Raw genomic sequence first — 27,738 nt, 5'->3', positions numbered from 1 at the left:
TACAGTGAAACCACATTTATATAATTTTTTTATGTTTTGGAGCAATAAAATATTATTTTATAGAGAAAAATAATTATTTTTACATCTCTTTATTCTGAGAGCAATAACTTTTTTATTTTTCCACTGGTGGAGCTGTATGGTGGCTTGTTTTTTATGGGATAAGATGTAGTTTTCATCTCTGCCATTTTTATTTAGATTTGTCTTTTTCATCACGTTTTATTTCACTTTTTGTTCGACAGTATGATGAAAAAGCATAGTTTTTTTGCCTCATTTTTATTTCTTTTTTAACGGTGTTCACTAAAAGGGTTAACTAGTGGGACAGTTTTATAGGTCGGGCTGTTCCAGATGCGGCGATACCAAATATGTGAAATTTTTTTTTCAGAAAAATATTTATTTATGGGTACAATATATTTCTATTCTTTTTATTATTATTTTGTGATTTATTTATTTTTTTGATATTTTTACAATTACTTTTTTATTTATTTTTTTAACTTAATCCCACTATGGGACTTTCACTTTCAGCAGTCTAATCGCAGTTATAAAGCATAGCAATGCAAGGTAACTATCAGTGCTGCACTGACACAAGTTACCGTGTATACTCGAGTATAAGCTGACCCAAGTATAAGCCAAGGTACCTAATTTTACCATTTTACCACTAAAATCTGGGAAAACTCGCGTATAAGCCTAGGGTGGGAAATGCAGCAGCTACTGGTAAATTTCCTCATCCTGGTACGCATTTCTCCCTCATCCATAATCCTGGTATGCATGCCCCCTCATCCCCTATCTTGGTATGTATGGCCCCCTCATCCCAATCCTGGTATGTATGGCACCCCTCATCCCCCAATCCTGGTATGTATGGCCTCCTCATCCCACAATCCTGGTATGCATGGCACCTTCATCTCCAATCTTGGTATGTATGGCACCCTCATCCCCAATCATAGTATGCATGGCCCCCTCATCCCCCAATCCTGGTATGCATGGGCTCCTCATGCCCCAATCCTGGTATGCATGGCCCTCTCATTCCCCAATCCTGGTATGTATGGCCCCATCATCCCCAATCCTGGTATGCACGGCCCCCTCATCCCCAATCCTGGTATGCATGGCCCCCTCATCCCCAATCCTGGTATGTATGGCCTCCTCATTCCACAATCCTGGTATGTATGGCATCCCTCATCCCCCAATTCTGGTATGCACGGCCTCCTCATCCCCCAATCCTGGTATGCATGGCCCCCTCATCCCTCAGTCCTGGTATGCATGGCCCCATAACTGCACACATAAAAAAATAAACACTTATACTCACCTTCCTTCCTCACCTCTGCTCCAGCACTGCTCCTGTTCTGCTGCAGCAGCTCATGTCAGCATCTGAGCAGCACATGGCGTCACTGCCATGTGCTCTCAGATGCTGATGTGAGGTGCCGGCATATTCACTCCTCTCCTCGCTGGGACTATGTGCGTGGAGAGGAGCGAATATGCATTCTCTTTAGTAGCGGGCACTGTCAGCAGGAGCTGTGGCTCAGCGCTCCTCTGTGCCTGCTACTAAAGAGAATGAATATTCATTCTTATCCACGCCCATGGGAGTGGAGAAGAGGGAATATTCATTTCCCTTTAGCAGCGGGCACACGTGATAGCTGCAGCAGTTGCTACTGCGTGTGCCGCACTCCTCCGCTGCCGCAACCCCCCCTCCCCCCACTATCCACCAATGGAATTTCTATATACTCAAGTATATACGCGAGTATAATCCGAGGGGGGCTTTTTCAGCACAAAAATGTGCTGAAAAACTCGGCTTGTACTCGAGTATATTCGGTAGTTAAATCATGCACTGCGCATGATCTAACTAACTTTCTAAGCCCAGGTGACCCGGATGTCATTATGATGACATCCTGTCACCATGGCAACGATCGGCCCCTCCCGATGACGTTATGCGGGTGCGGATTGGAGGGCAGAGGGAGCCCCCTCCCTCTGCATGCCTTCTAAATGCTGCAGTCAATATCAATCACAGCATTTAGAGAGTTAAACTGCCGGGAACAGTGCGGGCACCATTCCTGGCAGGTGTCATGTTAGCTAAACACCCGCCAGTGATCACGCGCCCACAGCTCCCGTTCGCACAAAATCGCCATGATGTATCCATAAGTCCAAGGTCATGAAGGGGTTAAGCTTGCTTAAACATTATTGATATCAGATCGTCCTATAAAAACAGGGCATATGCTGCCAAGAACAATGCTATTTTATTCACACAAAACAATCATGTTAACTAACGTTCTGCAGACATGAAAGTGCGGTCAGCCTGTCTAAATAGGAAAATGGGCTAATTATCATATAGCCCATCGGCAGTCATTTAAAGAACATACTGTATTTTTCGCTTTATAAGCCACACCTAGGTTTTAGAGGAGAAAAATAAGAAAAAAAATATCTGTGGATGTGCACTGTTATGGGGATGTGTGGATGGTGCACTGTTATGGGGGGGATCTGTGGATGTCGTACTATTATGGGGATCTGTGGATGATGCATTGTTATGGGGATCTGTGGATGACACACTGTTATGGGGGGATCTGTGGATGTCGTACTGTTATGGGGATCTGTGGATGACGCACTGTTATGGGGGATCTGTGGATGACACACTGTTATGAGGGAATCTGTCAATGTCATACTGTTATGGGGGATCTGGGAATAATGCACTGTTATGGGGGATCTGTGGATGACGCACTGTTATGGGGGATCTGTGGATGACACACTGTTATGGGGTATCTGTGGATGATGCACTGTTATGTGAGATCTGTGGATGACGTTCTGTTATGGGGATCTGTGGATGACGTACTGTTATGGGGATCTGTGGATAATGCACTGTTATGGGGATCTGTGGATGATGCACCCGTTATGGGGGATCTGTGGATGACACACTGTTATTAGGGATCTGTGGATGACACACTGTTATGGGGGGATATGTGGATGTCGCACTGTTATGGGGAATCTGTGGATGACACAATGTTATAAGGGGATCTGCGGATGACACACTTATGGGGGGATCTATGGATGAAGTACTGTTATGTAGGATCTGAGGATGACACACTTTTATGGGGGATCTGTGGATGATGCATTGTTATGGGGGATCTGTGGTTGATGCACTGTTATGGGGAGTCTGTGGATGACACACTGTTATGGAGGGATCTGTGGATGTCGTACTGTTATGGGGGATCTGTAGATGCTGCACTGCTATGGGTGACCTGTGGATGACACAATGCTATGGGGGATCTGTGGATGACACACTGTTATGGGGGGATCTGTGGATGTCGTACTGTTATGGGGGATCTGTATATGCTGCACTGCTATGGGTGACCTGAGGATGACACAATGCTATGGGGGATCTGTGGATGACACACTGTTATGGGGGATCTGTGGATGTCATACTGTTATGGGGGATCTGTGGATACTGCACTGTTATGGATGAATTTGTTGATGACATAATGTTATGCAGGATCTACAGGTGACACACTTATAAGGGCTATATCGATGACGCACTGTTATGGGGATCTATGGATGATGCACCGTTTTGGGGATCTGTGGATGAAGCACTGTTATGGGGGATCTGCAGGTGACACACTTATGTGGGATCTGCAGGTGACACACTTATGGGGGATCTATGGATGACGCACTGTTATGGGGGATCTGTGGATGACACTGCCGTGGGGATACAGTGCTTGGGCAATGTTCATGGTATATTAAATGTGACTACGGCCCCCCATCATCCATCAGAATATACCTACCGTATGTACTGTCCAGTCTGGATGCATTCTTAAGGATGACTGGGGTCATTTTGACCAATTACTGTACAGTACAGTTCCTGTTTGACTACCACCTGTCTCATCCTTAAAAATACACCCACGTACTCATGGGTGTATTCTGAAAGATGAGGGAGGTGGTAGTCACATTTACAATAAACATTACAATCCTTCCCTGGATTGATTATACTAAATATGACTACAATCCCCATCATCCTCCTGAATACACCCATTGGTACTGTATATTCTGAAAGATGATGGGGGTTGTAGTTATATTGCACTTCCCCTTCAGTGATTCTGCTCACCTCTTTATGAAGGCTGACAGGACCTTTCTCACAAGGGACACACTTTTGTCAGTGATAGATCACTGATTGGTGGAGGCAGCTTAGAAGCTGGTCCCTCCACCAATCAGTATCCAGCGCTTCCAGGGGGAGAGGAGAATCGCTCTCCTCTCTCTCCTCTGCCTTAACCCCTTTAAAGCCCATGACGTACTAATACGCGCCAGTGCCCTGGGCTTTAAGAGCCTGACCCGAATTAGTACGTCATCGCGATCGCGCGCGCACACAGGCTGTGCGGGCGCGATCGCCGCCGTGTGTCAGCTGATTGTCACAGCTGACACCCGGTACTATGTGCAGGGAGCGGTCCTCACCGCTCCCAGCACATTAACCCCCGCAATGCTGCGATCGAAGTCGATCGCAGCATTGCAGAGGCAAGGGGAGGTGATCGCAGATACTCACCTCCTCTTCCGGCCTCCAGCGCTGTGTGCCGAGGCTTCCCGGGTGTTGCCATGACGACCCGATGTCGTCATGACGATGAAGTGACCGCGGGCAAGGCCGCGCATTGATATCCATGATCTGGCCCAGCAAGATCCCCACACACAGACTCTACCTTGATAACCGTATCTTTACTTGTATACATTTTTAACACAGCAGAACACAATAAATGACAACCGTAAATGTTCACAGCAATAATGTGTACTTATAAGCTGACCCTCACTGTCCCTACTCACACGTTACCAGTCCTTTACTCCAGAAGGATGTGTCCCCCATCGCAGGCCTGTCTGTCTTTGCAGGAAGGCGTCCCAGCCGAAGAAAACAGGAACAGCAGACTTCGCTGAAAGGAAGGAATACTTCGGCCTCTCGCCAGAGGTCCCGCTTACAGTCTCTCTGATCCGGGTAGTAGCTCTTGTGGATTCCCTTATGTGGTTCACACTCCAATAGCGAGGAGTGTAACAACTGAATCCTTCAGCAGTGCGGAAGCTGGGGAAAACTCTGAGGATAAGGTGTCAGATAACAGAAACCACGTTGAGAGTATCCTCTACGGCACACACGAGGACCTGCACACCGTCCTGGTTCCTTTCACAGACCACCTCAGACTCTTCACGCGCTTTGCTTTTTTTTTCACTTTGCTCACGTGACTCTCCGGGGAGGGACCCAGGAGACTCAGTCTTTTTCTCTGTCATCACATCCTGCGCAGGTGCAACCTCTGGCCACAAGGTGGCAACACCATCCTGCGTTATCATTTCTGTCACAGGCTCTATTTCAATTATCACAGAACAGCCAGAGCCTGCCAGCTCACTACAGGCCCCCCCGCTCAAAGGTTGGCAGTTCCTGCCAACGACCAGCTCCAGGGCGGCGATGACTGTGGATGTTACAGGGGGCGGCTGGGAAGAAGGCCACACATATTGGTCTCTGTAGGACTGTCCTGGAGGTACCCCTGCAGTGGTCCTCGTTGTCCGCCTAACGGGTTGGATCCCCTCTCTCCTATCAGTCACCCCACTCTCTTTCCCAGTTGACATGTCAGTAGAGGAGGTAATCGGTTCAAGTGCGTCAGTCAGACGGACAGGGGTAGGCATGCATTCAATCTCTACATCCCCGGGGTCAGTGTCTCCGACAGTATTAGTGATATCCATCTCTCTAGGTATCACAGTAGGGGAGTCAGGCTGGGAGCGACAGGGGCGCAACATATTACGGTGTAAAGTACGGATGCTGCCGCTGTCTTCTCCCTGCACTCGATAGACGGGGCCACCGGGGTACGGGTGTCCAATTACTCGATAGACTTCGGTCTCCCACTTGGGCTGGAGTTTCCCTTGCGGTTTCTTTATACGGACTAGGACCAGTTGACCTACATTCAGTGAGTCCTCTTGTACCGGAAGTGGGTCAGCGTGCGCTTGATCCTGGATTTGTCGGCCTACTAGCCGGTAGACAGTCTCCATTCTCTGGCGGTGTGTTTGTAGCCAGGAAGGATAGGTACCACAGGTATCTTCTTCGGAGTTAGACAGTTGCAACTCATGGATGTCTTTGCCTGGACGGCCAAAGAGAAGGGTGTATGGGGTGTATCCGGTGACGGAATGGACTTGATTATTATAGGCCCACAGCAGTTCTGGGAGGAATCGAGGCCAGTCGGGCTTTTTGTCTTCAGCCAGTGTCCGGATCATTTGTAAGAGGGTCCGGTTAAAGCGTTCACACGCGCCATTCCCTTGTGGATGGTAAGGGGTGGTCCTGGACTTCTTGATTCCATACATCCGTTGGAGTTCTTCAATGACTCGCCCTTCGAAACAAGCCCCCTGATCAGAGTGCAGCCGCTCCGGACATCCGTAGACCCGAACGAACTGTTGACAGATGGCCTGTGCAGCTGATTCGGCAGTCTGATCCTTGGTAGCAACAGCGACGGAGAATTTTGTGAAGTGGTCCACCATCACCAGACAGTACTGGTAGCCACTATTAGCTGTTCTGATCAACAGATAGTCCACCATCAACAGCTCGAGGGGCCTCGACGTCCTAATAGTCTGGACGGGTGCACGCTGTTCAGCGGACTTGTGGAATTCACAGGTACGGCATTCTTGACAGACGCTTTCAACCAGCTTACGGAGCCCCGGACAAAAAATGAACTGCTGGGTCCACCGGAGGGTCTTGTCTATGCTGAAGTGGCCGTTCCTCCTGTGAGCTTCGCCCACCATCTCATGGGCCAACTGCACCGGGACGACAATCTGCAAACACTCCTCCAGCATATGGGATAAAAGGGCCCTGCGATACAGGACTCCATCTTTCACGATCAGCCGATCCCATTGGGCAAGCAGAGTCAAGGCTCCGGTCAATAGTCGGGCTCCCACTTTGGAGGGCGGTTTCTCTTGTTTATTCACATACCGTTTCAGTAAGACATGCTCGGGATCTCGATCTTGAAGCTTGGCCCATTCTTGCTGGGACAGGGGAGATCCCACTACGGCTTCAATCCCTCCTATAGCATACTGGCGGCTATCTTCTATTTGCTTTGCGAGCCGGGCAAAGTCAGGCATCTCATCTTCCTCCAACTCTTCATCCCGGTCCCCCACTGGCGGGGATGATGTCACTCTAGACAGGCTGTCAGCATTCTGATTCTCATTCCCCGCTCTGTATTTAATTTTGTACTGGAATCTAGAGATCCTGGCCATCCAGCGCTGTTCCATTGCCCCTAGTTTGGCATTCTCTAGGTGGGCGAGAGGATTGTTGTCCGTCATGACCAGCACCTCCGCTCCTGTCAGATAGCCAGCAAATTTCTCCGTCATAGCCCAAGTCAGAGCCAAGAGTTCCAAGCGGAAGGAGCTGTAGTTGACGGGATTCTTTTCGGTGTCACGGAGAGACCTACTGGCATAGGCTATTACGCGTTCTTTATTATCTTGAACTTGAGAGAGGACCGCCCCTAGACCTTGAAGGCTGGCATCGGTATGCAACTGGAACGGTAATGTGTAATCTGCATACGCCAGAACAGGGGGTGATGTTAGAGCAGCCTTAAGTGCCTGCAAGGATTTTTCTTGGTCAGGCCCCCAACTGATGCGTCGTCCTCTGGGACTGTTCGCGGTCCCTCGGAGAACCTCATGCAGTGGTTCAGCAAGCCGAGCAAAGTCCTTGACAAACCGACGGTAGTAGCCTGCCAGCCCCAGAAAAGCCCGGACTTCTTTGACGGTAGTTGGCTGCGGCCACTCTTGAACGGCTGCTATCTTCTCCGGAGAGGGCTGGACACCTTCGGCCGAGATCCGGTGACCCAAGTAGTCCATTTCCTGCTGGAACAGACGGCACTTGCTGGGCTTCAACTTCAAGCCGTGTCCCCTCAAGCGCTGGAACACTTGGCCAAGCTTGTGTAGATGATCCTCAAAGGTGGCGGAGTATACCACGATGTCGTCAAGGTATATCAGCATAAACTCAAAGTTGAAGTCTCCCAGACAGCGTTCCATCAGTCTCTGAAAGGTCCCTGGTGCGTTATTCAAGCCGAACGGCATCCGGTCGAACTCATACAGGCCCATGGGAAGGATGAAAGCGGTCTTTTCCCTGCCCTTCTCACTCATTGGAACCTGCCAATATCCACTGGCTAGGTCTAGGGACGAAAAATATTTGGCCTTCTTCAGGGCGGTCAGTGACTCTTCGATCCGGGGAAGTGGATATGAGTCCCGGATAGTGCAAGCGTTCAGCCTGCGGTAGTCTACGCAAAATCTCAGGGAACCATCTTTCTTTTTGACTATCACCACGGGTGCAACCCACGGGCTCTGGCTTTCACGTACCACTCCGGAGTGTAGCATGGATTCTAATAGGCTTTTCACCTCCTGGTATTGTTGAGGTGGTATCTGCCGGTACCTCTCACGGATAGGGGGGGTATCGCCCGTGGGTATCTCGTGCTGGATACTGGTGGTACACCCAAAGTCTGTGTCATGCTTTGCAAAGGAGTCTTGGTGTTCCCGTAGGAGTTCCTCCACTTGAGACACTTCTTGTTTGGTGTATTGAGACGTGTCTAGCTGTACTTTTTCCCGTAGTTTTCGCCCAATGTCTTCATCGTCTACTTGAGCGTTTATGGCTGAGACGGTTACCGTCCAGTCGCCTTCTGTAGACGGGGTGAATTTTAGGGGTCCAATGGGATTCACTTCCGTGGGTAGAGCATATACCCGGGCAAGTTGAGTGCCGGCTTCAAGGGCTAGGCCTACATCTGTGCTGTTGTTTAGCCTGACAGGGACTCTCCCGTTCCTCACGACGGCCAGAGTGCGAGCAACTAGTGGGTTTAGCTTACCCCCACTTGGGGTCCTCGGCTCGATCAACACTTCAACCCCCTCAAGTTGTCGGTGGGTGTTAAGGGGTAAGGAAATGACTGTCTCTTTTTCAGCGGGCAAAGTAATCCGGGTACGGTGTGGCACCGTAATGGCGGCTAAGGGTAGTTGTTCCTCTGCCATCTGTTGAAGTCCAACGGTCCGGATCACGCGCTGGAATGCCAGACGAGTCGGCTTATGTTTGGTGACTTTCTGCCAGTATTTGGGTCCTTTTCTTGTCAACAGCATAAGATCCAGGTCTTTCAAGATGTTCATTCCAACTATCACTGGGGCCTCGGAGGCGAAACCTTCCTTGACGATGACGATCCCTCGTTTCCCTAAGTCCTGTCCGCAGGCCTTTGTGTCCATCCAAGCATCTCCGGTCACCGGAATGGGTAGATTATTAGCCGCAATAATCTTAATGGCGGTGTCTGGGTCACAAGCAGTTCTTGGTTTGAGGTAATTTTCGTAAAACTGTTCAGAGATCGTGGTCACTTGTGACCCAGTGTCCATCAGTCCCTGTACGGCAATTCCTTCCAGGACAACTTCAAGTGTCGGGCTACTCGAGGCAAGAGCACTTCGCCGTCGGATCTGTTTTTCCACACCCCTCTCTTTGGCCTCCCCTGCTGTGCGAGCCTCAACTGCAGGGGTGTCTAGTTTAACGGCAGCCATTGTGGTGAGGCCCGGCGTGGTAGCTCAGCTTGTGGATATGGCTGGGGTTCCATTCGCTGGTCTGATCGAAATTCCCTTCGCTGGGGTGACTGAGGGTTTGTTCGTTGGTGCGACAGAGGTTTTTGCGGAGGGAAGTGTTGAGGACAACGATTTGCCCTATGGCGAGGATCACCGCATGACCAACACTGTCCCACGGGACGGCTAGGCTGTCTTCGCTGGTCTCCCTGTCGGTCTAATGTTAACTGTAATATCTGTTTCTGTAAGTCTGCTACCATCTGTTTCAGGTCTTCCGTGTCACTGTTCGGATTTTTAATATCAGATATGGATCTGCACGCAGCACCTTGAATCCCCACATCCATGACTGGTCCCCTTGAACGTTCTATGGCTTCCTGTTTGACTTCAGCAAAAGTAAGAGTCGGCATCATCCGGATCAAGTCCTGTAACGTGCGGTTAAGATACTGGTCTCTCAGTCCTATTACAAATTGGTCTCTCAGTACCAGGTCACGAGGAGCCATACCAGCTAGTTGTTCCCCTTTTCCACAGGCTTGTTCAAGGAGTACCTGAAGGAAGTTCGCATATTGGGGAATATCCTCCCATTCAAGCTGCGTCCGTCTAAAGAATATGTGTAGCAGTGTTCCCAGGTATGTGGTCGGCCCATAGGTGTTCTCCAGCACCCGCACCAAATCATCCACTGTACGCTGGCCCCTGACCGTCTCCAGTCTGACTGTCGTCCATGCCTCCCCTTCTAGCGTCAGTACCGCCATTTCTGCCAAGGTCTTAGGGTCAATATTATACATTTCCCCCAGTATCCGGACTTGTTCCGCCCACTCTGATACAGGGTAGTTTCGTCCGCCAAATTTCCTGACCTGATTCACAATAGACACCGGCGGGGCTTTTTGACTGTACACGTGGCCTGGGTGGGAATCTTGCTGGTCACAGATCTTGCCGACTACGCCAGATGAAGTGACCGCGGCAAGGCCGCGCGTTGATATCCATGATCTGGCCCAGCAAGATCCGCACACACAGACTCTACCTTGATAACCGTATCTTTACTTGTATACATTTTTAACACAGCAGAACACAATAAATGACAACCGTAAATGTTCATAGCAATAACGTGTACTTATAAGCTGACCCTCACTGTCCCTACTCACACGTTACCAGTCCTTTACTCCAGAAGGATGTGTCCCCCGTCGCAGGCCTGTCTGTCTTTGCAGGAAGGCGTCCCAGCTGAAGAAAACAGTAACAGCAGACTTCGCTGAAAGGAAGGAATACTTCGGCCTCTCGCCAGAGGTCCCGCTTACAGTCTCTCTGATCCGGGTAGTAGCTCTTGTGGATTCCCTTATGTGGTTCACACTCCAATAGCAAGGAGTGTAACAGCTGAATCCCTCAGCAGTGCGGAAGCTGGGGAAAACTCTGAGGATAAGGTGTCAGATAACAGAAACCATGTTGAGAGTATCCTCTACGGCACACACGAGGACCTGCACACCGTCCTGGTTCCTTTCACAGACCACCTCAGACTCTTCACGCGCTTTGCTTTTTTTTTCACTTTGCTCACGTGACTCTCCAGGGAGGGACCCAGGAGACTCAGTTTTTTTCTCTGTCATCACATCCTGCGCAGGTGCAACCTCTGGCCACAAGGTGGCAACACCATCCTGCGTTATCATTTCTGTCACAGGCTCTATCTCAATTATCACAGAACAGCCAGAGCCTGCCAGCTCAGTACAACAACATCCGGGTCACCAGACAGCAGGAAGATTGTTTGGACATGCGCAGTGCATCTCCAAACTATCTTCTCCCTGTCCAGCGCTGACTGCCTACATGGCACAGGGATGGTGCTCCATCCCTATGCTGTGCAGGCGATCAGAATAAAAAAAGTCAAAGTCCCATAGTGGGACAAAGTAAAAAAGTAAAAAAAACTCCCAAAAAGTGAAAAAAAAAAAAAAAAAAAAATTGTAAAAATATAAAAAAAAAATTTAAAAAATAATCCACTAAAAATAAAAATATAATGTACCCATCAATAAATATTATTATGAAAAAAAAACAAACAAACAATAAAAGCACACATATTTGGTATCGCCGCGTCTGTAACGACCTGGCCTATAAAACTGTTCCACTAGTTAACCCCTTCAGTGAATACGGTAAAAAAAACAAAAAAACAAAGCAAAAAACAATGATTTATCATCATACCGCCAAACAAAAAATGGAATAACACGCGATCAAAAAGATAAATATAAATAAAAATGGTACCGCTGAAAGCAACATCTCGTCCCGCAAAAAACAAGCCGCCATACAGCTCCATCATCCGAAAAATCAAAATGTTACAGCTCTCAGAATAAAGCGATGCAAAAGAATAATTTTTTCTATAAAATAGCTTTTATTGTGTAAAAGCGCCAAAACATAAAAAACGATATAAATGTGGTACCGCTGTAAACGTACTGACCCGAAGAATAAAGCTACCTTATCAATTTTACCACACCCGGAGCAGAATAAAAAAATGTAAAAAAAACAATTCCTGAATTGTTAGTTTTTGTTTATTCTGCCTCCCAAAAATAGGAATAGAAAGCGATCAAAAAATGTCACGTGCCTGAAATTGGCACCAATAAAAACGTCAACTCATCCCGCAAAAAACATGCCATCACATGACTCTGTCGGCCAAAATATGGCGATGAAAAAACTAGATTTTACAAAATATGTGTCTTTTAGTGTGTGACAGCTGTCAATCATAAAAACCCGATATGATTCTGGTATCTCTGTAATCGCACTGACCTGAAGAATAAAGTAATCTCATCACTTATACCGCACGAGGAACGGCGTAAAAAATAAACGCTGGGGTTGGGGTTGTGGTAATTTTAGGGTTGAGGTTGTTTTTTTTTTTTCAAAAGTAAAAAAAAAAAAAGATGACGATATGGCGACTAGTGTTGAGCGCAAGTGCTCGCTACTCGAGTTTGCATCGGGTGCTCGGGTATGCACTGAGTATCGCGGGTGCTCGAGTCTCCGCCCCATATTCTTCGCGGCCAAAAAAACCTCGCGGGGATTGCCTGCCATGCACGAGCGATCCCCGCATGTTTTTTTGGGGGTGTCTAATTACCGTGAAACATGCGGGCGGGGACTCGAGCATTTCACTTGAGCACCCGTGATACATGGTGCATACCTGAGTACCCGATGCAAACTCAAGTAGCGAGCACTTGGGCTCAAGACTAATAACAACTTATTCAATATGATGACCTAATGTTATCAAATTCTGTGTCATACCTCTGGGTTCAAAATGTTCACTATACCCCTTAATAAAATCCTTGAGGGGTATAGTTTCCAAAATGGGGTCACTTGTGGGGGAGCTCCACTGTTTAGGCACATCAGGGGCTCTCCAAACGCGACATGGTGTCCGCTAACAATTTGAGCCTATTTTCCATTCAATTTGTTAGCGGACACAATGTCGCATTTGGAGAGCCCCTGATGTGCCTAAACAGTGGAGCTCCCCCACAAGTGACCCCATTTTGGAAACTAGACCCCCCAAGGCACCAATCTAGATGCATAGTGAGCACTTGGAACCCTCAGGTGCTTCACAAATTGATTCGTAAAAATGAAAAAGTGAAAAAAAAATACTTTTTCATTTTTACGAATCAATTTGTGAAGCACCTAGGGGTTCCAAGTTCTCACTATGCATCTAGATAGGTGCCTTGGTGGGTCTAGTTTCCAAAATGGGGTCACTTGTGGGGGGTTTCCACTGTTTAGGCACATCAGGGGCTCTCCAAACGCAACATGGTGTCCGCTAACAATTTGAGCCGATTTTCCATTCAATTTGTTAGCGGACACCATGTCGCGTTTGGAGAGCCCCTGATGTGCCTAAACAGTGGAGCTCCCCCACAAGTGACCCCATTTTGGAAACTAGACCCCCCAAGGTACCAATCTAGATGCATAGTGAGCACTTGGAACCCTTAGGTGCTTCACAAATTGATTCGTAAAAATGAAAAAGTGGAAAAAAAAATACTTTTTCATTTTTACGAATCAATTTGTGAAGCACCTAGGGGTTACAAGTTCTCACTATGTATCTAGATAGGTGCCTTGGGGGGTCTAGTTTCCAAAATGGGGTCACTTGTGGGGGGTTTCCACTGTTTAGGCACATCAGGGGCTCTCCAAACGCAACATGGCGTCCGCTAATTATTCAAGCAAATTTTACAATCAAAAAGTCAAATGGCGCTCCTTCCCTTCCGAGCCCTGCTGTGCACCCAAACAGTGCTTTTTCCCCACATATGGGGTATCTGCGTGCCCAGGGGAAATTGCACAACAAATTTGGGGTTCATTTTTTCCTGTTACCCCTGCGAAAATAAAAAAAATTGGGTCTAAAGTAACATTTTTGTGAAATAAAGTTAAATGTTCATTTTTTTCTTCCACATTCCAAAAATTCCTGTGAAGCACCTGAAGGGTTAATAAAGTTCTTGAATGTGGTTTTGAGCACCTTGAGGGGTGCAGTTTTTAGAATGGTGACAGTTTTGGGTATTTTCTGTCATAAAGACCTCTCAAAGTGACTTCAAATGTGATGTGGTCCCTAAAAAAATGGTTTTGTAAATTTTGTTGGAAAAATGAGAAATCGCTGGTCAACTTTTAACCCTTATAGCTCCCTAACAAAAAAAATTTTGGTTCCAAAATTGTGCTGATGTAAAGTAGACATGTGGGAAATGTTATATATTAACTCTTTTGTGTGACATATCTCTCTGATTTAAGGGCATAAAAATTAAAATTTTGAAAATTGCAACATTTTCAAAATTTTTGCCAAATTTCTGTTTTTTTCACAAATATATGCAAGTGATATCGAAGAAATTTTATGACAATCATGAAGTACAATATGTCATGAAAAAACAATCTCAGAATCAGTGGGATCCGTTGAAGCGTTCCAGAGTAATTACCTCATAAAGTGACAGTGGTCAGAATTGTAAAAATTGGCCTGGTCATTAACGTGCAAACCACCCTCGGGGGTAAAGGGGTTAAAGGAGGGCCCTGACTGCACTAAATGGAGGATTGACCATGGCCCTGTGACTGCCCGCCGCCCGCCACCACCATCTACAGACCGCCGCTCCCACCAGCATGATTTACCTCCTGTCTTTTCACATGATCGCCTGCTGCACAGCCTGTCCGCTGCAAGCTTCCCCTGGGCCGCGGTGAGTGATAGCGCAGTTTGGGCTTTCATGTAAATGTGTGTGTTCGCTTTAAAAGACGCACTTTGAGGGGAAAAAATGCATCTTATAAAGCGAAAAATACGGTTATTGTCCAGAGGAAATGTACCTTTGGGTCTAGATAACTTAAAGGTGCTGTCTTCTCTGATTGGAGACGTTCTTATTCATTTCTTCTTCAGCTGGTCCACACGCCAGGGTGAATTTAAACAGTCACAATTTGTCTCTGCAGGCTTTCCTATTCTCCGGTCTTCTGCAGCATATCTCAACACAGTGCCTTTAAAAATAATTGTGTCATGCTGAATAACAATATATGTGCATGCTGTGCCCTAAATAAGCCTTACACTGTGCCCTGAATAAACAATTGCACCTCACTGTGCTCCTTGTTCAAACATGAACTCTGCACTGTCCTATAGAAAATAACTTCTAAACCTTCAACCTTATATACTTTGACCACCACACTAACCCTGTTATGCACTATGACTGCCACACCGTCTTCCATTATGGCTTGGCTTAACTATCACACCATCCCACCTTATGGCCTATGGTCTATTCGTCATCCCCATTTTCAGTGTCCTCACATCCCACACCCCCCCCCTCTACATTTTATGCTTTCTTTCTATCTCTCACTTTGTATGTTGTTGCTCAAACTATGCCCTCACACTTTCCCTCCTTTTGTAAATTGGTCCCCATACTGTGTCCTCACACTAACCCTCCTTCTGTAAATTTCCCCCATATGGTGCCCTCACACTATCCCTCCTTTTGTAAACTGCCTCCTCATACTGTGCCCTGACACTAACTATCCTTCTATAAACTGACACAGTGTTCCCTCACACTATCCCTCCTTCCTTAAACTGCCCCCTCATACTGTACCCTCACACTGACCCTCCTTGTGTAAACTCCCTCCCCATACTGTGCCCTGCAGTGACATTGGTGCTGAAAGCTGATTAGTGCTCCTCTGCACCTGCTACACTGGCGCTCTTACATTTTCATTTGTATAATATGAATGAATGCAGGGAATCTTCACCCCTCACTCCCTTCCCTTTCACTCTGACACCACCACTCACAACCTACTACCATTGATATTTGACTTCCGGACCCTAGTGACAGATACAGTCCTGGTACTGGGCAAAAGTTTTAGGAAGGTGTGGAAAAAATACTGCAGAATTATAATGCTTTCAAAACTAGAAGCGTTAATAGTATATTTTTATGAATTTAAAAAGTGGAAAGTGAGTGGACAAAAGAGAAATCTAAATCAAGTCAATATTTGGTGTTACCAACTTTTGCTTTCAAAAGAGTATACATTTTTTTAAGTACACTTGCAAAAAGTCAAGGATTTTGTAGAATTCTAGTCAGGTATATGAATTTCCAATTATACTAAACAAGTGATAGTGATCATCATTTTTCTATATAGACTGAAACGCAGTGAGGAACAGCCAAACTCCGCTGCTAAGTAGAGGTTGTGGAAGACAGTATAATGTAACAGGTCATACACGATGGCAAGGTTGAGTGCTGCAACAAGAGACAAGGTAGTTATCCTGCATTAGCAAGGTCTCTCCCATATAAACCAAGCGAAGTGACTCAACTATGAACAAAAAAAAATAGGAACCGTGGTGCAGATAAATGGAGGCAGATGCTCTAGATTGGTGAGTCAAAAAAGTATTTGCCTTTAACTGACAGCAACTTGGTCTGGAGCGTGGTACAATAATGAATTTCTGCAGGCTACAGAAGCATGGTGGATGTTACTTGCAAGTTGGAAACTGCACTTCAGCAAAAGAATTTGGGGATTTTATCAGGATTAATAGTGTCTTCAAAGCTGAGAAATACAGGCGGATACTTATCCTTCATACAATACTATCAGGGAGGCATATGATTGACTCTAAATTTATTCTGCAGGACAATGACCTCAAACATACAGCCAATGCAAACAATTTTCAGCGTGTAGGAGATCAAGGAGTCTTGAAAGTGATTAAATGACTCCCACAGAGTCCTGATCTCAACATCTGTCTGTCATTACATGAAGAGACATTTGCATAAGCCTAAATGCACATTAGATCAGTGGTTAGTTTTCAAAGATGTTTGGAAGAGCCTCCTTCAAAAACTGTATGCAAGTGTACCTAAAAGAATTAAACAATTTGTGCTGTTTTGAAGGCAAAGGGGGAGTCAAACAAAGATTTCTCTTTTTTTCATTCACTTTACATTTTGTTAATTCATGAAAAAATAAACTATTAACAATTCTATTCTTGAAAACACTCTTACAGTGTAGCATTTTTTCCAGATCTGCCTATAACTTTTGCACAGTACTGTATGTATCTGCTCACGTCTGGTCATTCAGTGGGGAGGAATTTTCTTCTAGGCTTATAGTATCTGCATTAAGTCACACATTGGAGCACTTTTGAAATTTACAATATCAGAATGCAGATTGGATGAGATTTTCATAATAATAACATACTAATTTCAAAACTGCTGACAGCCATAAGTAAATCTGTTCTCTTTGCAACCCATGAAACTACTGTGTTGTTTGTGGCTGTGGGTTCTACTCCATAGATAAATTGCTATAGTTATTGGAGTAATAAAGCCAACCATTGCTGTGTTTGAAGCTTCTCTCAATACAAATACTTAATCCTACTGTGTTTTTATGTGTGTTTGACTATATTAGAATCTTTCATGACAAAACACACTTTTTACCGATAAATGTCTCCTAATTTAATTCTATACACAATGCTTTCATATTCCTTCAAAAAGAACATTATATCTCCATATTATTCCAGACCTAATATTCCAGAACTATAGAGATTTCTGGATATTATATTTATTCGGCACCATCATGCTGTATTATTCATTTCCATTTTCTGCTTTTTCTGTGTACTTTCCATTCTCAAATTATACTCTTCTTGTGACACAACCCTTGAATGCTAAGATAGTAAAGCCAAAAAAGATGCAGATTCACTGAGAAAAGTTGTGAAATGGAATCCTTTTTGGTTAAAGATTCCTCTAATGCACACTTTGTAAATGAATTACTATTAATATTTTACTCTGCATGTGTATATTTAAAGGGAATCTGTCAGCGAGATTATCCCCCACAATATATTTATGTGTGCATGTTGTTCTTTCAAAAACAAGTCCAGCAAAGACTTTACATAGTCAGTCCATTCATCTGTTAATGAGAAATCAGCATTTGAATTCATATGCAAATGAAGCTGAAGAGCTACTGTAGATCTGAAGCCTCTGTCACTCCAGCCCTATTCCCTGCCCAATGACGAAATGCGTAAAAATTTAGTGACTCTTGGCATTTTCAGGACAGGAGGGACATAGGTGGGATGGAGGGGCATGACACCACAGCTTGTCTAATTCTTGACAAGGTGTGGCATTCCTTATGCTAGAAATCTTACTCCAGTCTCTGACTAGACTAAGATTTGTGACAAGGTGCACAGTGGTGCTCCTAATTCAGACACTCTTAATGAATTAGGAGTGTCTGACATCAGCAGGCACCTCATAATTATTATTTATTTTTAGAGTACCATTGATTGCATGGTGCTGTACATAAGGGTTTACACACAAAATATAAATTACAGTGAACAAACTAACAATGGCTAAACTAACAGACTAGTGCACAAAGGAGAGCCTGTCCTTGTGGGCTTACAGTCTATAGAATAATGGGGAAGAAGACAATAGGTTAGGGTGGTTGTGGCAGCTCCGGTGGTGGTGCGGTGGGTTATTGCAGGCTGTAGGCTTTCTTGAAGAGATGCGTTTTCATGTTCCTTCTGAAAGTTCCAAATGTGGTGGCTAATCGGACGTGTTGGGGCACAGAATTGCAGAGGATGGGGTACACTTGGGAGAACGTTTGTAGGCGATTTTTGGAGGAAAGTATAAGAGTGGAGGCGAGGAGGAGGTCTTGGGAGGACCAGAGATTATGTGTTGGGATATATCGGGAGATTAGTTCGGAGATATATGGAGGAGACAGATTATGAACAGCTTTGTAGGTCAATGTCAGTATTTTGAACTGGATACATTGAAGGAATTTGCATATGGGAGAACCAGAGTAGTAGAGAGAAGAGAGGTGGATTAGTCTGCAGCAGAGTTAAGGATGGACTGCCAAGGTGCAAGAGTGATACCAGAGAGGCCACAAAAGAAGATATTGCAGTAGTCAAGGCAGGAGATGATGAGAGCATGCACTAACATTTTAGCAAATTCAGGGTTGAGGAAAGGACGGATTCTGGAAATATTTTTGAGTTGGAGGCAGCTCATCAAGATCGGATTGAAAATCATCGGTCTCGATGAATTGGGGCCATAGTCTCTGAGTAGTCTTTGAACAGAGAGTGGGTCATCAATGCTAATTCGGTGCTGACCTTCCTGGGACTTTATTGATGCTGTGAGATAGACAGTTACTGATTTCCTGCAGCTGTGTCTCAGGTTCACAAGTCTCTGCATCTTTCCAATGCAGTTTCAGAATGACCTCTCTGAGGGCTTGTAGTTTCATGACTTATTTAATTCTCTCTATACCACTATTCTCACACAAAGGCTGTATCCTCATACAGCCTCTATTTTTGCCATTTCTCACAGCCTGCAGCTGTTCTCTTTGGTGATTGACTAAGTTCAAACCTCTTTTCAATCTCACTGTAAGTCTCACTGTCCCCCATGCATTTTCTGAGTGCACATTTGTCAGAGCCTCCAAAAACACTTGGTAATATGTATGCTCCTCAGCGTCAACTACAGATGCTGTGATGCAATGCTCCCAGCATCGAAACATCTATTGTCAAGTCAGCTAAGGGTACCAAACAATAGCATCTTCTGGCTGACACCTTCAACTCAGGAATGATGGCATCCAGGAACACAAGTGTCATCAATTAGTATAAGAATGGTAACCCCACTGAGAATATGGTTTGCCATCTCCCACTGTACAGTGAAAACACAACAGCTTGGAGCAAGTGTGGGCCATTTGCAATTCAACATCCTAAGAAATAGCTCCTAATAGATACTGATACTATATATTGGTAACACAAAATAAGTAAGCAACAGATGCATGGTACACATATGTAAAATAGAAGCAAATCAGAAGGCTTCCGAATTGCATCTGTGTCTTATGGATTCTGATAGATTTTAATGGCTGAGTCTGATCCGTAAAATTGGATCTGAATAGGACATGTTCTGAGTCACTTGGCTCTAACTCTCTGATATGTGATTTTTATAGATGTGTGAGCACCTCCATTCTACTATGGGTCCGAGTGCTGTTCGATAAAAAAAATCGGATGTGTCATACAGTTGTTTAAATGCAGCCTAATAAACATCCAAACTCTGTAAAGTCTCCCAAAAATATATTTTTAGAGCACAGGCGATAACTGTTCGAATAGAAAATGCAAACTTTTTTCTAGTCTGATAAAAAGCAAAATGTGTCTGGAACATGGTAATTGGCTGTATCCTTAAGTACCATACTTGTGGACTGTCCAATGAATTTAAATGTCATGGCGGTCCACATATAACTCTGTAATGACATTTTAGAGACAGCTGGACATCCCATCCAAAAGGCATATATAGTTTATTGGCATCTCTGCTTTACTGATCACAGTATGCGCTGGTAAAGTACTGTGTATACTAAATAGAAGTGCTGTCAGCTCTTCCTCCTCCCAGCCCAGCATTCATGTGATCACCTGCTGCTGAGAGTTTCTGGGTACTAGCAGACCCTTATTACCGGTAGGTCAGTAATTCCAGTAGAATAATGAATTTGCCATGCAGCTGGGGTTAATATGCTAGCTCCAATTCCAGGGATATCAGCAATAAAAAAAAAGTATTTAAATAATGAAATGCCCTGCAAAAGTCTATTATTACCTTACAGGGCACAGAAATTGTGAAATAATTAAAAAAAAATTGTTATAGAAAGGGAAACATTTTTTAAAATGCATTGTAGTGGTACTTTGTAGTCATAAAAAATGGAAAAAATGTGGAAAACAGAAACTTATTTCTTCACATTTTCAAATGATAAAGGGAAAAAAATGAATAATATAAAAATGACATAAAATTAGGTCTAATGTATTATGAAAAGAAGAATAAAAAATTATTGAATATCCAAATGAGAAAAATTTTGGAGCTCTTAAAGAGAACTTTTCACCAAATTTTTTTTGCTGAACTGGACATGATGTAATAATAGCTGCAAAGCGCAATAAACCTTTTTTTTTGCCTCCCCATTGCGAAAATATTAGCAACCAATGTATTTGGTACCTAATGAGTTAACTTTTTTTTACAGTCCAAGTGGGTTTTATTAAACAGTTTTTACTGGGGAGGGGGTGCATGTACTTCTTCCTATTATGATGCTGACCAATTATAATTAGACAGCAACACTCAGAACAAAGAAGAACATGCCCCACCACAGTTTAGAGCATGTTTCTCAATGTGTGAAATGCAATGATACAGCTCTGATTTCCTGGTGTAACCTTCTTTGTGAGTCACTGTGGGAAAAGGGGCAGTGCAACTGAGTTTAGTTGTGTCATACTACAAACCCTTCTATCAGCTCTCATTCCCTCACTGTCACCTCTGCTGTACTGCCCCTTCCTCCAGTCTGTCCAGAGGTATGTTAGTAAATACACTTATGTTGGCTGTGGTCAGACAACTTGTACTCACTGTGAGATCAGAACAGGTAGTCCAGAACAGGCAGGTTACTCCTGTGTGATATATAGTAACATGCCTAAACTCACTGCATAGTGAGTACAAGTTGCCAGAGCACAGCAGACATAAGTGTGATTACTGACACATCTCTGGGCAGACTGTGAGGGAGGGAAACTACAGCAGTGAGAGGATAAGAGTTGATACAAGGGTTTGCAATATGACACAGCTGAACTCAGTGGCACTTGCCCCTCCCCCTAGATTGACTCATGTAGAAGGTAACACCAGGAGATCAGAGATGTATCATTATGACTCGCCCCCTGGGCCGCGTGGGGAACCCGTAACCGGGCCTTTTGTGGGAAGCTGGGGGTTGTAGTCACCGTGGCGATGGCCCGGTCCCGTGGCTCAGGGTGGTCAAACCAGTGGCAATCTATTTATGGGGTTTTTATGGTTTAATGTCTGACTATGCCACCCGTGGATTGCGGTCAGGATGAACCGCCGCTGCAGGGCAGACTACTGAGGCTGGTGTTGAGGGTGCAGCAGAGTGTAGTACAACTCCCCACGGGAGGAGTATAGCCTCAGGGCAGTGTAGAGTGATGATGGTGGTTGTGGTGCGGGGCGTCCCAGTACTAGTAGTGCTGACGCGGTGAGAAAGCACAGAGACAAGGTGTTGCAGTTCAGGTTCTTTACTCACAGTTCTCATCCAGGTCACTTGTGCACAGGTAGGACCGCCTGTGCCGTGCTGCGTCCACCAGGCAGCGGGCTCGATCAACCCCCAGGCAATTCCGGAGTGTGGCACAGGACTCCCTTCTATCCTTTCGTCAGCCGTGCCCCACCAGTGACACTACGCCTGTCCAGCTGCCTTAGGTCTTCTCCTGGGAGGACTGTGTGCCCACTTCCCTGACCCTATGTGGTGTGCCTTCCTAGTAGGTGTAGTGAGGGTTCGCACCAGTAAATGATCACGACCACCGGTTCTTGGTTAAGGATTAGTCACCTCCACCAACTTGGGATCCGGTACCCTGTTCTGCCAACCCGTCACCCGTAATCTCCTGGGTCCTTCGGGCTCCTTCTGCCTTCGTGTTTCTGGGCCTCTCCACTTCTTAGTTCCTTCACTCTCTTGGTGTTTTGTTCCTTTCTCTTCTCTCTCTCTCAGGCCCCAGTCTTTTCTCTAGGCCTGCCTCTGAGCAGAGCTCCTACAGAGCCTCTGCTCCATGTCCTCTCCTCACAGAACTGAACCCTGATCTCAGATGGTACCCACCTCTTATACCTCCCTCTCTGTGTATGAGCCCAGGTGACTTGCAACCAATGGGCTCCTACCTATACCCAGAAACCGTCCCCTCCTGCTCCTACATCACTGGGTTTTCCTCCCCCCTCCCCACTCCAGCCAGGGACATGATCTGTCATGCCTGCATTACTGTACTAATGGGAGCACCGTTGAGCTGTCCCCCGGAAATGGGGTGTGTGATGCATGCAGCTAATTGAGTCCCGGTCCACACACCATCCTTACCCGGGAGTGGGATATCACACCTCTGGTTGAGGTGCAATACCTCTGTAGCGACCGAACCCTCGGGGCGCTACAATTACATCTCACACACTGAGAAACCTGCTCTAAACTATGGTGGGTTGTGTTATTCTTTCCCCTAAAAGTTGCTGCCTGCTTATGATTGGTCAGCATCATACAGGGAGAAGAAGTACACACCCACAGTGAAGACTATCTGATAACACCAACTTGGAATGAAAAAAAAGTTAACTTATTATTGAAGAAATACTTTGATTGCTAATATCTTCGCAACTGAGAAGTGAAATCATAATAAAAAATATTTTGTTCTGCCCTGACGCATTCTGTGTTCAGATCAGCATGATAAATTTGGTGAAAATCCTCCTTAAGAGCTCCAAAAAAATTCTCATTTGGATATTCAAGAATTTTTGTTTCTTCTTTTCATGATACATTGGACCCAATTTTATGTCATTTTTATATTATTCCTTTTTTTCAATATCAAGGGATGAAAAAGGGAGGAAAATGTAAGGAAATAAGTTTCTGCTTTTCACATTTTTGGTTCATTGGATCGAAAATTGATGTCATTTTTAAAAACACACGAACCAAAAAAATTTGTCTACTACTGAGCAGGGGAAAACGGCCGGTCTTGGATAATAGCTATTCTGCTCTTTTTATGGCTAAAAAAAGGAAAAAATTATTTTTTAAAAATAACAAGATTCACAAAAAAGTATCTAAACAAATAGGAGTATAGCTAAATAGTTAAAGACTAGCCAGCCACACTTTAATGATGGAAAAAGTGCATAGGAATGTGCATGCTAAACCATTGTTTCAGTTTATTTTCCACATTACAGGAGTGTCACGGTCACAACCTATGAATATATTGTATGTGTATTACACGCTACCTATTATTCATGATTTGCATATTTTATTAAATTTTACACAATTTGTTTTCTCACTGCCTTAAAAATGCTTCGATGACAAGTTACATTTTGGTTAGCATCTGTCTTCTGAAGTCAGTTTGTATTCATCTTCTTATATAGCATCTTCCATCCAGTCGCTGTTATTTCATCCCACAATATCATATTTCTTTCACATCCATAGGAGATGATTTATCTCTCTTTTATCCAGACATTGTCTCTTTAATCTAATTCATATTGATGCTGCTGGAAGGAAGTGATATATACTGTACAATGGTATTAGCTATTTTTAGGCTACATTGTGCAACAGAAATTTTAAAAATCCATCATTATTGATCAAGGTCATGTGTATTTCTTAATGCACCAAATATAATCATGAATGAAATAACCACTTACCATGGATAAATGGAGTAAATGTGTTTCTAAATATACTGGACTATATTGAATGTAACTTTCACCTTAGTAATATAGATGTTTGATTTATATATAGTAGTTGTATCTCAAAGTCACAGACAAGAATTTGGTGCCTAGGAATGATCAATCTTTTTCTAAGATGTCACTGAGAATTGATGTATACATGTTTAAATTGGTATGACCTATACAAATACACAGGACAAGGCTTAGGCTATGACTGGCCATACATATTAGATGGCTGTTTGCCAAATGATGCTTCAGTCGATCATACAGCAGACAGCCATGCTGGCCATCTTTCCTAAACACAGGAGCACTCCTTTATTCTTTATGCGCAAAGGCTACCAACAGAATTCCTTGTCGGTGGCATATCACCTGGAGAGCAAAGCAATCGGCAGACAGAAATCGGACATGCCCGTTCAACATCTCCCCCAACGATCAGTTGGTTGATGCTTCCAAACACTTTAGAGTGTCTGCCAAACCTGTAGACTGACATTAGGCTAATGTATGTACGGCCTTCTTCTACACTGTCTTTGGATTCTGTGTTAGCAGTTCTACCACATTAGATCACAAGAATAGCCTTTCACACATTGCTATTATTATCATTACAATCTGGAGAACTTGGCAAACACCGTAACAAAACTACAAAGGCAACATTATTAGATAAAGGAACCTGTCAGGCACCATTGGCTTCTGTTATTTGATGGATCTGCCAGTGTTCCAGCTCACCATTAACTAGATACTTTCATGGTAAAACAACATTTAGCCATTCATTCATTCTTTTAAATAAAGTAATATTAGAATTAATTATTATTTAAAAGTAAATTCTGAATGTTACGTCTGATTTTTGATAAGGGATTGTTTTGTTTGTAATCTTAGTTGTAAGTTGTTCTTGTTATCTTGGTCTATTTTGTGAAGACAGCATAACTACAGGCATTCATGTTTTTGATTATGGTCAGGGAGTCCATTCAGTTCTTTGACTTAATGGGTAGTTGTTTCTAAATTATTGTGATCTGCAAGCAAATATTTAGAGAAAACTTGAAGAAACTTTCCCATAATGAAGTCCATTGCCATATAGCATAAGTACGAGAGTAAAATGTAGACAAGCGAAAAAAAGACAACTTTGAACTATGTAGTGTTGGTAGATTGACAATGAGACCTAGAGAGATTAGAAGGTATCAACTACTGATGACTCTCAATGTAGACATAATAATATAATCTCGGGATAATTCAGCTTGAAAACCTATTCTAAAAGTTGGCTTGTATCAGTATGTAAAGGTGAGATGGCTGTTACCGTCAATGTTTCTGATTATGATAAACCTCTGTGAGGTAAATTTGGCAATTCTTTGTTGTTACTGTTATGGGCTCACCTGGTGAAATGGATTCTCTAAGTTATAGGTCAAGTTGAGCAACACAGATCGAAGGTGATGGTACAGTGGGTAGCACTTGCCGGACAGCACGCGGACAAGGAAAGCAGGGACTGCAGGATAGTATGATGATAAGTGGAGCAGGAACACCAGTAGACACAGATCCAGGAGGTTAGCTATACAAAGGACTCTGTAGTTCTATGCTCAGTCCGCAACTTGCAGAAATCAAATTAATGTCAGAGTTATGCTATCAGCAAACTGATGGTCAATGGCAGAGATGTATACAATCAGAAAATGAATAGATAACCACAGGCAGTAGTGATGAACAGGTGGCAGCACAACAATCTGAACAGTATTGATATTTGCAGAGAAGAGTTTATTATGCTTATAGCAGACAAATGGCTAACAGCAGGTCTGAGCTGATAGATTATAAAACAAGCAGGAGTTCGCTAAAGTGATGACTAGAAAACTGAAATAAATGGATGGTAAAGCAAAACTCCTGGAGTACATGTAGTAACTGAATGCAAACCTCACTGAATATTCAGACAGCACACAGTTTTCTGAGGCAGCCTTAAGAGGCCTTTAGTGATGATATTAAAGGAGAATGGAGCAACGCCAGGTGCTGGTGCCAGGATAGGTAAGTTGCAGTCAGAAGCAATGCCATTTATCACTCCTAGAACCACCAAATCATGTCAAGTAGTACTCTCCAGAGAAATAACTATATGGGGAGCAGATTGTGGTCACATCATGGCCTTGATGCATGACAAGGCCTAAAGGATCCTCAGCCTATATATGGGAGCTGCTTCTATAAAATATATGTGATAGTTGGAGCACTGGCGGACACAGAAAGAAAAGAATCCCTGTGCAGGAACAATATATGGACCCTTTGAAGTCCAATAACTCATCATAATGAACAATTTCACCTGCTTTGGAGCTGGAAATGGGCCCCCTTACCTCTTAGGCCCTTGTGCAGCTGCACAGGTTGCACCAATGATATGTCCACCCCTGAGTTGGAGCCATGTTATAGATTTTGTATTGGGGAAAAGGAGATTCATGGTATGTCTCTGCTACTATATCAGCATTCTCACTATAATTTTGCAATGTTATTCAGGACCTAGGTCTAAGGTGTGACTGGACACTTTACACCGCGTATTGCGGTTTTGCTGATACACTGCACATCTCATATAAACAAAAGGGTCATGTATTTCTTATAGTTGTTTATGCTATTTTATATTTTGGAAAATGCCTTTTCAATATTTAAAAAATTATGCTCAATAATGTTTTATAATGCTTTTATCTTTAAGGACGATACCCACAACAAAGCAAAGGCACATATATACCAATTCCAATTGTGGAAGAGCTAGAAGAAGGAAAATGGGGAGCAAAAATTATTCTCATTGATTACAACTCTGTCACTCTATCAATATTGTCTTCCCCAAATTGCATCATAGGCAAATTCCGCCTGTATATAGCTGTGTTAACTCCTTATGGAATACTGAGAACACCCAGAAAGTCTGACACTGACACTTACATACTCTTCAACCCTTGGTGCAAAGGTAAGCTAAAGGATTTTACAGTTAAATTTTAAAATTAAGTTGGAATCACATATAAATGAATAAATATAAACATAATATTGCAAAAAATAGCTCTAGAGAGATTATTACAATGTGAAGCTGGAGAATAAATGTGTCAGTATGTGTTAAAGGAAAACTTTATTCTGTATCCATGTTTGTTCATTCACAAACAGGATGCAGGTGCATACACTGAACTGTATTTCCAATATAAATAACATGACATACTGGCAGGTATAAGTTAGTTCATTTACCCACTAACAAAGGAGTATTATTGTCTGTGTGTTTATTCACATGCAACCAGTATATTACATAATTAGTCCTCCAGTCAGTTGCAGTTAATGTAATGTTACCTTTATAGGTTTCTATGTATGATATTGGCATAGGTATATACTGTATATATATGGCACCCTTGAAATTGCTCCAGAAAATTAAGTCTTTCTCCCAGAAAATGATTGCAATTTTTATTTATTTTACTCACCATTAAATCCACAGCGCTTTAGAGACATTATGGGCACTGTCCCCATTAGGGCTCACAATCTAAATGACCTGTCAGTATGTCTTTGGAATGTGGGAGGAAACCCATGCAAACACAGGGAGAACATACAACTCCTTGTAGATGTTGTCATTGGAGGGATTTGAACCCAGGACCCCAGCGCTGCAAGGCTGCAGTGCTAACCACGGAGCCACCGTGCTGCCCTTTACACA

General features: G+C 44.1%; 1 protein-coding gene across 1 annotated transcript in view; it reads left to right on the top strand.

Moving 5' to 3' along the window:
* F13A1 (coagulation factor XIII A chain) overlaps positions 1-27,738 on the top strand; it is a 392,887-nt gene that overhangs the window by 67,414 nt on the left and 297,735 nt on the right. The window contains exon 4 of the mRNA XM_073678719.1: positions 26,764-27,015. Coding sequence (XP_073534820.1) covers positions 26,764-27,015 — 252 coding nt within the window. The remainder of the gene's footprint in view (positions 1-26,763; positions 27,016-27,738) is intronic.

This window comes from Phyllobates terribilis, unplaced genomic scaffold (genome assembly GCF_046119375.1).
Source record: "Phyllobates terribilis strain yellow unplaced genomic scaffold, ASM4611937v1 Scaffold_4__5_contigs__length_816908805, whole genome shotgun sequence".
Taxonomy (NCBI): domain Eukaryota; kingdom Metazoa; phylum Chordata; class Amphibia; order Anura; family Dendrobatidae; genus Phyllobates; species Phyllobates terribilis.
This window is presented reverse-complemented; position numbering and strand designations above follow the sequence as displayed.